Source organism: Balaenoptera ricei, chromosome X (assembly GCF_028023285.1).
Source record: "Balaenoptera ricei isolate mBalRic1 chromosome X, mBalRic1.hap2, whole genome shotgun sequence".
Taxonomy (NCBI): domain Eukaryota; kingdom Metazoa; phylum Chordata; class Mammalia; order Artiodactyla; family Balaenopteridae; genus Balaenoptera; species Balaenoptera ricei.
Window position 1 is genome coordinate 43,277,090 of NC_082660.1, and position 10,339 is coordinate 43,287,428.

General features: G+C 57.4%; 1 protein-coding gene across 7 annotated transcripts in view; it reads left to right on the forward strand.

Moving 5' to 3' along the window:
• RBM10 (RNA binding motif protein 10) overlaps window positions 1–8,568 on the forward strand; it is a 29,501-nt gene extending 20,933 nt beyond the window's left edge. For 4 of the 7 annotated variants that reach the window (XM_059911614.1, XM_059911617.1, XM_059911619.1 and 1 more), the window contains 18 exons: window positions 601–687; window positions 2,770–2,830; window positions 2,974–3,150; window positions 3,533–3,693; window positions 3,865–3,962; window positions 4,049–4,136; window positions 4,742–4,928; window positions 5,032–5,174; window positions 5,260–5,377; window positions 5,462–5,553; window positions 5,641–5,805; window positions 6,801–6,950; window positions 7,046–7,111; window positions 7,187–7,375; window positions 7,455–7,529; window positions 7,819–7,925; window positions 8,001–8,130; window positions 8,226–8,568. In XM_059911614.1, the coding sequence (XP_059767597.1) occupies window positions 601–687; window positions 2,770–2,830; window positions 2,974–3,150; window positions 3,533–3,693; window positions 3,865–3,962; window positions 4,049–4,136; window positions 4,742–4,928; window positions 5,032–5,174; window positions 5,260–5,377; window positions 5,462–5,553; window positions 5,641–5,805; window positions 6,801–6,950; window positions 7,046–7,111; window positions 7,187–7,375; window positions 7,455–7,529; window positions 7,819–7,925; window positions 8,001–8,130; window positions 8,226–8,351 (2,220 nt within the window). In that variant the 3' untranslated portion in view covers window positions 8,352–8,568. The remainder of the gene's footprint in view (window positions 1–600; window positions 688–2,769; window positions 2,831–2,973; window positions 3,151–3,532; window positions 3,694–3,864; window positions 3,963–4,048; window positions 4,137–4,741; window positions 4,929–5,031; window positions 5,175–5,259; window positions 5,378–5,461; window positions 5,554–5,640; window positions 5,806–6,800; window positions 6,951–7,045; window positions 7,112–7,186; window positions 7,376–7,454; window positions 7,530–7,818; window positions 7,926–8,000; window positions 8,131–8,225) is intronic. The other 3 variants (XM_059911615.1, XM_059911618.1, XM_059911616.1) reach the window with 2 other exon arrangements.
• The last annotated feature ends 1,771 nt before the right edge of the window (window positions 8,569–10,339 follow it).

Sequence of the window (10,339 nt, forward strand, 5' to 3'; positions counted from 1 at the left end):
AAGGGAGGCTCAGCAGGGGCGGCCCTGGGGCCATCTCTGCCGGTCCACAGGCTAGTGCCATGGGCCCAGGACCCAGCCAGCCACGGGAAGACAGCCTCACAGCAGGACCGTCCATCTTTTAAATATGGCTCTTTCTTTTTCCCCTTCTCCAGCACTAGTGCGCGTGCGCTCTCTCTTTCTCTCTTTCTCTCCCCTCCTCTCCCTCCCCTCCCCTCCCCTCCCCTCCCCTCCCCGTCCCCCCTCATCCCAAGTGTAGCCTGTGTAGTGCTGGCCCTGGGTGTGGCCTGGCAGTGTCAGGGCCGAGTGGGGGCTTCCCCCGCTGTCCGGCAAGCTTCGGGCAGCCGAGCACTGTGTGCCTGGTGGCGTGTGTTCACGTGTGCGTGCGCGTGCCCGGAAAGGCAGCAAGCAGCTGCGCCCGAGGGCTGTGGCGCTTTCCCTCCCTCCTTCCCTTCCTTCTTCCCTCGTCAGTTCTCCGACCTCCCTCCGTTCCCTGTCCCTCATCCATCCAGCTGAAGGGCTCGCTCACTCTCTTCTCCTGTGCTGAGACGGTGCGTGGGGCACTGCTGCCCAGGCCTCACTGTGCTCTGCTTTTCCCCGCAGCACTCCCTCAACATCCTGGGCCAGAAGGTGTCCATGCACTACAGCGACCCCAAGCCCAAGATCAATGAGGACTGGCTGTGTAATAAGGTACAGGGGCGGTGGCAACGTCTGTGTCTCCCCGGGGCCTCTGAGTGGCGTGGGTGTGGAGGACTGGCTCAGCTCAAGCAGCGCTGCTCCTTGCCACCCACCCACCAGTTTGTACTGAGCTTTCACTTGGCGCCAGGCTCTGCCCTCATGCGGTACGATCTTGCCTGAAGCCCCAGTAGACTTGAAACAGATGTTTATGTAAGTGACTAGTGACAGTGGAGGCATAATGTGATCTATAAAATGTGGGCTTCAGAACCAGACTAGCTGAAGTTAGACTCCCCCAAATCTACCTTGATTTTCGTCAGGGTATTTAACCTCTCTTTGCCTCACTCTCCCCATCTCTACAATGCAAATACCAATGACCCCGCTCCCCAAAGGTGGTTGGGAGGATTGAAATGTGGTGATGAGAGGGTAACACTTGGAACGACACCTGGCCCGCTGTTAACGATGTTCAGTGTCAGCTCTTGTCCTGAAGGAATGTGTAGGGTGTTCTGAGAGCCTGTGTCAGGTGACCCGACCTCTGACAAAGCCATGTCTGCCTGAGACTGCGGGTACAAGCTGTAGCTCTTTGCAGTCAATATTCCCTAAGAGGAGGCTGAGGCTCAGAGAGATGGAACCTTGAGTGGTGCCTTGCTCCTGATCGTGGGCCATGGATGCCACTGTGAGTTCAGATCTCCCCTGGGGCCAGCCTCACAAGCAGCCTTGGGACTCTACAGCCTCACCTCCTGCCGCCGGCTGGCAGCCATGAGACCTAAGGGGAGACCTGAGAGCTTGCATAGGCCCTCTCCCCAAGAGGAACTCTGCCCAGTAAGGGGAGTGGTTCCTGCTTATTTCAAAACCAAAAAAGTAATATCAGAAGGCGGGTGTCCAACCTCTCTGGAGAGGTAGGGACAGAGTGACGGGAGGACTCCATCCCTCCTGTATTTTCAGATACTCCTTGAAACTAGGGGATTCTCTTCTTTTCTCTCCTTTATCCACCACATCCTGTTGCTCTCCAGTCTTGTCACTTCCATCACAGAAATGCTCCCTCTTGCCATTCCCACTGCTCGGGCCAGTCCTCACCTCCTCCCCCACACAGTCGCCACAGGCCCCTCTCTGGTGTGCTGGCCTCTTGCCTCTTTCTCCCACTCCCTCACTGGTGACATTCCTCAGAACCACTTCTGACCACGCCCCTCCTCCTCTGCTGAAAACCCCCACAGCTCTGAGCTGGAGTGTGACTGCCCTCTGTGATCTAGTGTCACCTTCCCTGTCCAGCCTTTGCTTTTGCCTCTCTCCTCATCCTCCTACACAAAATCTCTTGCTGCCTCCGCCAGCAGTCGCTTCCCAGCAAAACCAAACCAAACTCTTGGACCTCCCAGATCAAACAGCCCTGCTGACTATACGCAGCTGAGTGAGCTGGGCCTCTAGGCCCGCTCCCCTCCCAGAGCCCCTGGGGGGGGGGGACCATTTCCACAGACTCACCTGCTGCCCCTCTGTGCTACATCTGCTCCCCACTGTTAGGCCAGGAGGGCAGAGGCCACGTCCTGCATGGAGCCTGGCACGGGAGCAGTGCTTAGTACCTGAGCATGGATCAGAGATAGAAATGTGGTGAAAGCTGGGGGTCTCCAGAGGCTGCAATACCCCAGGCAAATTTATTTCTCAAGAGCGGCAGGATCCAGCCCAGTCCTCGAGATGAAGGAGGGGTGAGAGTCTGGCAAGAGAGGGGCTGCTGGCTTTGAGGGATAGAAATAACGAAGGTTTCTGAATAGGGAAGTACATTTGGGGAAGAGGAACATACCAAAGGGACTTTGGCGGGGGCATTTCTGGGAGTTGGTACCTCGGAGCAGGCGGCAGTTGGTAACAGAGGTGGGGGAGTTATGGATTCCTGAGTTGAGGGGTTGGCACTGAGGACAAATTTGAGACCATGTAAAGGGAAGATTCACGGGACCGAGGATGACAGCCAGAGCCCCAAAGCCCCCTGCCACCCCTGACCCTGGGACCTTCCTGGGGCGTGGCGGGTTCCCTGGGGGATCTCTGGATCCACGTTTGGAGGGCACAGTGGAAAGCCCCACCCCCTCTGACAGCCTGGCTTGTGCCTCACAGTGTGGCGTCCAGAACTTCAAACGCCGTGAGAAGTGCTTCAAGTGTGGTGTGCCCAAGTCAGGTATGGCCCTCCTACCTCCCTCTTCCCCGGGACGTTGCTGGGAAGGGGGAGAAGGGTGAGGGGCCAGTGCTCTGGGAGGAGGGTGACCAACCTGGGAGCCCCTTCCCCTTTGTCACTGGCCTGTCTTCTGCCGCCCCTGACAGAGGCAGAACAGAAGCTGCCCCTGGGCGCCAGGTTGGATCAGCAGACGCTACCGCTGGGTGGTCGGGAGCTAAGCCAGGGCCTGCTGCCCCTGCCACAGCCCTACCAGGCCCAGGGAGTGCTGGCCTCCCAGGCCCTGTCACAGGGCTCGGAGCCGAGCTCAGAGAACGCCAACGACAGTGAGTCAGTTGTTCCTTCCTTCCTCCCTGCCCTAGGGTGTCTAGGCTGGGCTCTCCAAGGCCAGAGAGATGGTGGTGACCAGGACTTCATCCTCCCAGGGGCCTCTGCCTGGTGGGGGGACAGACATGTAATGTAGGGAGAGCAGAGGAAGAGCATTGCCAAACTCAACTTCGGGGGTGTGTTGAGAAGGTTCTCAGCAGGTGGGCGACTGAGCTGGGACTTGGACTGACAAGCAGAGTTTATCTGAGAGGAAGAGGTGAGGGGAAGCAGCAGGCGCAAGGACACGGAGGCCAGGGGAGAGGGAGCAGTGGGGAGCCACCAGAGGGTAGGGCCGGAGCGGACTAGCAGGGGTGCTCCCTAATGCTGGGCCCCTTTCTGCAGCCATCATTTTGCGCAACCTGAACCCACACAGCACCATGGACTCCATCCTGGGGGCCCTGGCACCCTACGCAGTGCTGTCCTCCTCCAACGTACGCGTCATCAAGGACAAGCAGACCCAACTGAACCGTGGCTTTGCCTTCATCCAGCTCTCCACCATCGTGGTGAGGGCGGCACAGGGGGGGGCCGGGCAGCCAGGATCCCGGCCCCCGGGGCAGGGAGGAGGGACCCTGACCCTAGCCCCCCACCGCGGCCCCAAGCCTGGAAATGGGGCAATGGAGCCGGGGACCTCCCCGGGCCTGACCCTTCTGCCCCTGCCCGCCCCCCTCCCCCAGGAGGCAGCCCAGCTGCTGCAGATCCTGCAGGCCCTGCACCCGCCGCTCACCATCGACGGCAAGACCATCAACGTTGAGTTTGCCAAGGGTTCTAAGAGGTCAGGGCCCCACCTGTGTCCTTTCCCAGCTTGCCCCCCAGCTTGGGGCCTCCTGTCTCACTCCCAGTCTCTGACATCCTCCCCAGGGACATGGCCTCCAACGAAGGCAGTCGCATCAATGCTGCCTCTGTGGCCAGCACTGCCATTGCCGCGGCCCAGTGGGCCATCTCGCAGGTACTCAGAGACTCCCCTCCACCCCAGCATCCCTGTACCTGGGCCGCCTCCACCCTCCCGCTCCCTCTCTGCAAACAGGAGGGCTGGCTTGCTGTTTTGGCTTCCTGTGGCCCCGAAAACCTCTCACAGTGGTCGCCAGTGGGGGCTGTGGGGTCCTCACTGCAGCTCCCTTCCCAGGCACCTCCTCCCAGGCTTTCCTTTTCAGCGCCGTCGCGGCTGCTTTTCTGTTCTGTTTGGTAGTTATATATCATCCTGAATTGTTACAACCTTTCTTGATAAAAGGGAATTTATAAGTGGCTGTAAGAAAATTGGCAGATGAGAATAAAGAAGGGGAGGATGGTATCTTCCTTGGTCTGACACCCAACACATGTATCACGCAACACACGTACCAGTGTCAGCCCTGGGAGCGTTTTGGCACGTGTCTTTGTTCCAGTCTTGTTTTTGTCACCACCCTGCTCTGCTCTGGCCGGGTGGCCCTTGTTTGAGGGCTGCATGCTTTCTGTCAGCAGACACTTGCTTCACCTGTGGGCAGACGTCTCTTAGCCGGTTCCCCTCCCCTCTGTGCCCCCTCCTCTGCTAATGAACCCCTCCCACCTGCCCCTCAGGCCTCCCAGGGTGGGGAGGGTGCCTGGGCCACCCCCGAGGAGCCACCGGTCGACTACAGCTACTACCAACAGGATGAGGGCTATGGCGGCAGCCAGGGCACAGAGTCTTCTCTCTATGCCCATGGCTACCTCAAGGGCACGAAGGGCCCCGGCATCACTGGAACCAAAGGGGACCCAGCCGGAGCAGGTTAGCCTCAGCATCTCTCCCTGAGCCCATGGTGGGGACTGGCAAGCATAGGGTCTTGGGCCCTGCCATTCACGTTCTCCTTTTTCCCTGTCCCCCTTTACAGGTCCCGAGGCCTCCCTGGAGCCTGGGGCAGACTCTGTGTCCCTGCAGGCTTTCTCCCGCACCCAGCCTGGTGCCACCCCTGGCGTCTACCAGCAGTCAGCAGCTGAAGCGAGCGGCAGCCAGGGCACTGCTGCCAACAGCCAGGTGAGGAAAATCAAGGGAGGTCCTGGGGGCCATGGGGGCGTTGGTAGACACTGAGCCCTGTTCCCCTGTCTTGCCCCGTGACTAGTCATACACCATCATGTCACCCGCTGTGCTCAAATCTGAGCTCCAGAGCCCCACCCATCCCAGCTCTTCCCTGCCACCAGCCACGAGTCCCTCTGCCCAGGAGTCCTACAGCCAGTACCGTGAGTAGCCATGGCCTACAGTGAGGGGTGGGGAATTCCTTAACAAAGCAGAGAGGAGTGCGACCCCCTCTTCTCACTCTCCAGCTGTTCCTGACGTCTCCACCTACCAGTACGACGAGACATCTGGCTACTACTATGACCCCCAGACTGGCCTCTACTACGACCCCAACTCTCAGGTGATAGGGCAGTCTGGGGAGTGGGTGGGGTCTGCCGTCCCCTTCTCGAGGTCTTCCCTCACGCTCCTTCTCCCCCACCTCCCCCAGTACTACTACAATGCTCAGAGCCAGCAGTACCTGTACTGGGATGGGGAAAGGCGGACCTATGTTCCTGCCCTGGAGCAGTCAGCTGATGGGCATAAGGAAACAGGGGCGCCCTCAAAGGAGGGCAAAGAGAAGAAGGAAAAGCACAAGACCAAGACGGCCCAACAGGTGAACACTGGGAGTCCAGCAGTCACTGGCTGGCCGTTAGGTGTCTTCTGATGAATGCCATTCTGTCATCTGTTATCCTCCGCTGCCAAGGGAGGGGATGGCGGTGGATGTGCACGTGGGCAGTATTTGTGCTCAGGAGAGACCAGGCTCCCGGTCCAGCTCTGCTCTTTGCTGCGTGACCTTGAGCCAGGGCCGTCTCCCTACCAGGTACATGGTAGGGCTGCCCACCTCCCTGAGGTGGCCAGTGCCATCCATCCAAGTGTGCCCTGTCTGCTTTCCCATCCCCTGGTGGGAACCTTTGTGCTGTTGGTGGCAATGTGGGCTGGTATGGGCACGCCTGAAGCCAGGCTAGCCCTGCCTGTGGAAAGAAACGCGCATGCATGCTCCTTTGGGCCCAGAACCCCACCTGAGGGTGTGTCCATGTCTGTCTGTGTATATATATCCCAGAGAACTTCTCGCGGGCCCATCAGGGGGTGGGCAGGAAGACAACCATCGCAGTGTTCTGTGGTGGTGGGCAGTTGGAGGGAACCTCAGTGTCTTGTCTGTGGAGGAAGAGTATGACAGTCTGGGTGCAACACTTAGAAGCAAGAACTACGTGTTCCTTTGGCAGCCCAGTAAATTCTAAAAATGGTGTTGTGCCTGGGGGTCGGGGTTGGGCAACGACATGGAACGTGGCATAGTATCACACGTATAAATTAAAATTATACACAGAGCAAGCCATTCTATGCATTTTAGAACGATAAAATGAAAACACATGGCAAACCTAATAGCGTGGGTGCCCGTGAGGAGAATGGGGGCACAGCCGGGGAGGGGCTTGCTGAGGAGCACTGATGACAGGATGACAGAGAAATGGGGACTTTCACCTCCGCCTCTCTCACCTTCTGCTTGAGGCTGCAGGGCAGGAAGGGGCAGGCTGCTGCAAGGGCAGAGGTTGGCGTTGGTGACCCCAGCAGTTGGAGGATTCCTAAGAGCCTCACCCCCACCCTCGCCCCTAGATCGCCAAGGACATGGAACGCTGGGCCCGCAGCCTCAACAAGCAAAAAGAAAACTTCAAAAACAGCTTCCAGCCCATCAGTTCCCTACGAGACGATGAAAGGCGGGAGTCGGCCACTGCAGATGCCGGCTACGCCATCCTCGAGAAGAAGGTGTGTGTGGCTGTCCATCCGCGCCCTGCCCCCCGTCTTGTCATCCCTTTGGTCCTTCCGTGGAGTCTCTGAATTTCTGTGTCCCTCCACCCCAGGGAGCACTAGCCGAGAGACAGCACACCAGCATGGACCTCCCAAAACTGGCCAGTGATGACCGCCCAGTGAGTGCCCAGGGCAGAAAGAAGGGCAGGGCTCTGAGCTAGCCAGGCCTGACCTCTCACCCCCACCTTTTTCAGAGCCCGCCGAGGGGGCTGGTGGCAGCCTACAGCGGAGAGAGTGACAGTGAGGAGGAGCAAGAGCGCGGGGGCCCGGAGCGGGAGGAGAAGCTCACTGACTGGCAGAAGCTGGCCTGTCTGCTCTGCCGGCGCCAGTTCCCCAGCAAGGAGGCGCTCATCCGGCACCAGCAGCTCTCCGGGCTCCACAAGGTGACTGAGGGAGGCTTGGCAGGGAACCCTGTCCCGGCCCGGCCCAGCCGCTTCACTCCTTCTCCTGTCCTCCTTGCAGCAAAACCTTGAGATTCACCGGCGAGCCCACCTGTCAGAAAATGAGCTGGAGGCACTTGAGAAGAACGACATGGAGGTGAGGTGTGACCCACTCCTGGGCTCCATCCCTCGGTCCCTTACCAAGCGCTCCATCCGTGCAGGCAGCTGGCGCTCAGGTTCGTCAGCTAGACACGGCCTGGCTGCCATCAGCCACCTCACGTCCTGTCCCTGCAAGGCTTCTTCCCGATTCCCCCATGCTGGCTGCTGGCATTCACAGGACCACAGATCTGTTCGCCAGATCTAGCTCCCTGTGGGGGCCCCCCAGCTGTGCCCATGTTTCCTGCAAATAGCGATCAGCTCCTTCATTCTCACACACACTCTTTCAGCAAATGAAGTACCGGGACCGCGCAGCTGAACGCAGAGAGAAGTATGGCATCCCTGAGCCGCCGGAGCCCAAGAGGAGGAAGTATAGCGGCATGTCTGCGGCCTCTGTGTGAGTGCCCGGGGCCAGGTCGGGGGCCTGGGGCCGGCAGGCCAGTCACTCACACTGTGCCACTGTCTCCTGCAGGGACTTTGAGCAGCCCACGCGGGATGGGCTGGGCAGTGACAACATTGGCAGTCGCATGCTCCAGGCTATGGGCTGGAAAGAGGGCAGTGGCCTGGGCCGCAAAAAACAGGGCATTGTGACTCCCATTGAGGTGAGTCTGCGGGGAATCCCATCCCCATCCTCCAGTACTCTCTGCTGTAGGCCTGGCCCCCGCCCAACCTGACAGAGTCTGCCTCCCTCACACAGGCCCAGACACGGGTGCGGGGCTCTGGCTTGGGTGCCCGAGGCAGCTCCTATGGGGTCACCTCAACCGAGTCATACAAGGAGACGCTGCACAAGACAATGGTGACCCGCTTCAACGAGGCCCAGTGAGCAGCTGCAAGACCTACTTATACTTATGTCGGGTGTCCAGCCTGGAGCGGGGGAGGATGAATTGTTGGGTGGTCAGAGCAGGGGCCCTGCACCTGTCTACCAGCCCAGCTCCGCAGCCAGAGAGGCCCTGACCAAGTCAGACTTAAGAGTTGGTGACTTTTATTGGAAAACTGGGCTGGGTTCATGTCTTTCTTTTTGTAATAAAAGCTGAAAAGTCCGCAGCTTGCATGTCTCTTTCTCTTGTCCCAGAGTGGTTTGTGGCCCACACAGATACAGGGACATAAACACAGATGGACGAGATCTTGGTCACAGCCCCTCACCATTATCGGGTCCAGCAGGTCATACTGTACCAGGAAACCAAGCACCACCAGGGCACCACCAAGCACCACCAGGGCACCACCAGAGGGTCAGGCTTGAAGACCCTCTGGGTCAGAGCCAGGACTAGGAATTCCCCCTCCCCCTTGCCTTGCCACCCCGCAGCTGCACTTGCTGTGTGGCTGCAAGGCTAAACTGTACTTGGGTCTGGGGACAATGCCTGAGGGCATCTCTGAGTGAACAACAATAGGCACTCTGGTGCCAGTGGGCCCTGTGCCCTCAACAGGCTGATGACCCCAGAGGTGTGGAGATAAGAGAATGAGCCTGCCAGTCCCAGGGATGCCCCACCAGTTGGGTCCACCCTCGTCCCCATCCACTCCACGGCTTTTACCGCAGCACCCTATCCCTCCAGTCCCGCTAACCAGTCTACACCCTGTGATTCACAAGTATGCGCGTGCCCTCAGCACAGGTCTGAGTGCAGTGGAACACGAAGCTGGGGCCGCCCTCTCCGGGCCTTGGGGGGCTGGGCCGTGAAACGGGGCCAGGAACTGCCCCTCCCCAAAACATACATGCTTTTAAGACAAGAGGGTGGAGGGGAGGTAATGTAGGAAGAGCAAGTGGTTCAAAGCCCCTCCTCCCTCACTTAGTCTGCATTATGACAGCACCCTACACAAGTTGTAAGGAGAGGGATGAAAAAGAGGGGCCCCCTAGAGGTGGGATGGTGCTGATCTGGGGTAGGGGTACTGCCCAGTGAGAGAGGGACAGGGAGCGGGAGAGGGAGAGGAAATAGGAATAGAAAGAGGCCACGTGAAAGAGCCTCAGTCTCAGGATGGGTGGCCTTCAGTCTGGAGACACCCCCACGTTCCCTTCCCTCTTCCCATTCCCCAGAACGTAGCTCCCAGGAATCCCACAACAAGGAACCCTCATACTTGGCTGGCAATAGTCAATGGTACAGCCACTCTGGAAAACTGGCTGTTTCATGCAAAGATAAACATAAGCTTACCCTATGACCAAGCAATTCCGTTCTTAGATATTTATCCCAAATAAATGCAAACATATATCAACAAAAGGACTTGTTATATGTATTCATAGCAGCTGTATTCAGAATAGCCAAACACTGGGAATAACCCAAACATCCAGCAAGAGGCAAATGGATAAATTATGGTATATTCATACAACAGAATACAACTCGGTAATAAAAAGGAGCAAAACACTGATACAAAAGTCAACACAAATGAATCTAACAAACATGTTGAGTGAAAAAAGACATAAAAGGAGTACATACTGTATGATTTCATTTATATGAAGCTCTCAGACAACACATTTATGGTGATAATAGAGGTGGGAAGGGTGTTCATTCACTGGAAAGGGTTACAAAGTAGCTTTCTAGAATAATGAAATGTTCTGTATCTTGACTGGGGTGCTGGTCACATGGGTGTATAATCAGGTAAACATTCAACAAGCTGTATAATGAAAATCTGGGCATTTTATCATATAAATTATACAAGAAGTTGGAAAAAGACCACCAGAGCAAACCTCAGTAAGAGGAAAGGAAATAATATAGATAGAAGAGCAGAAATAGATGAAGTAGGGAAAGAAAACAACAGATTAATAAAATCAAAAGCAGAAACTTTGAAACAAAAATTAAGAGGAAAGGCAGACCTCTCTCTGGC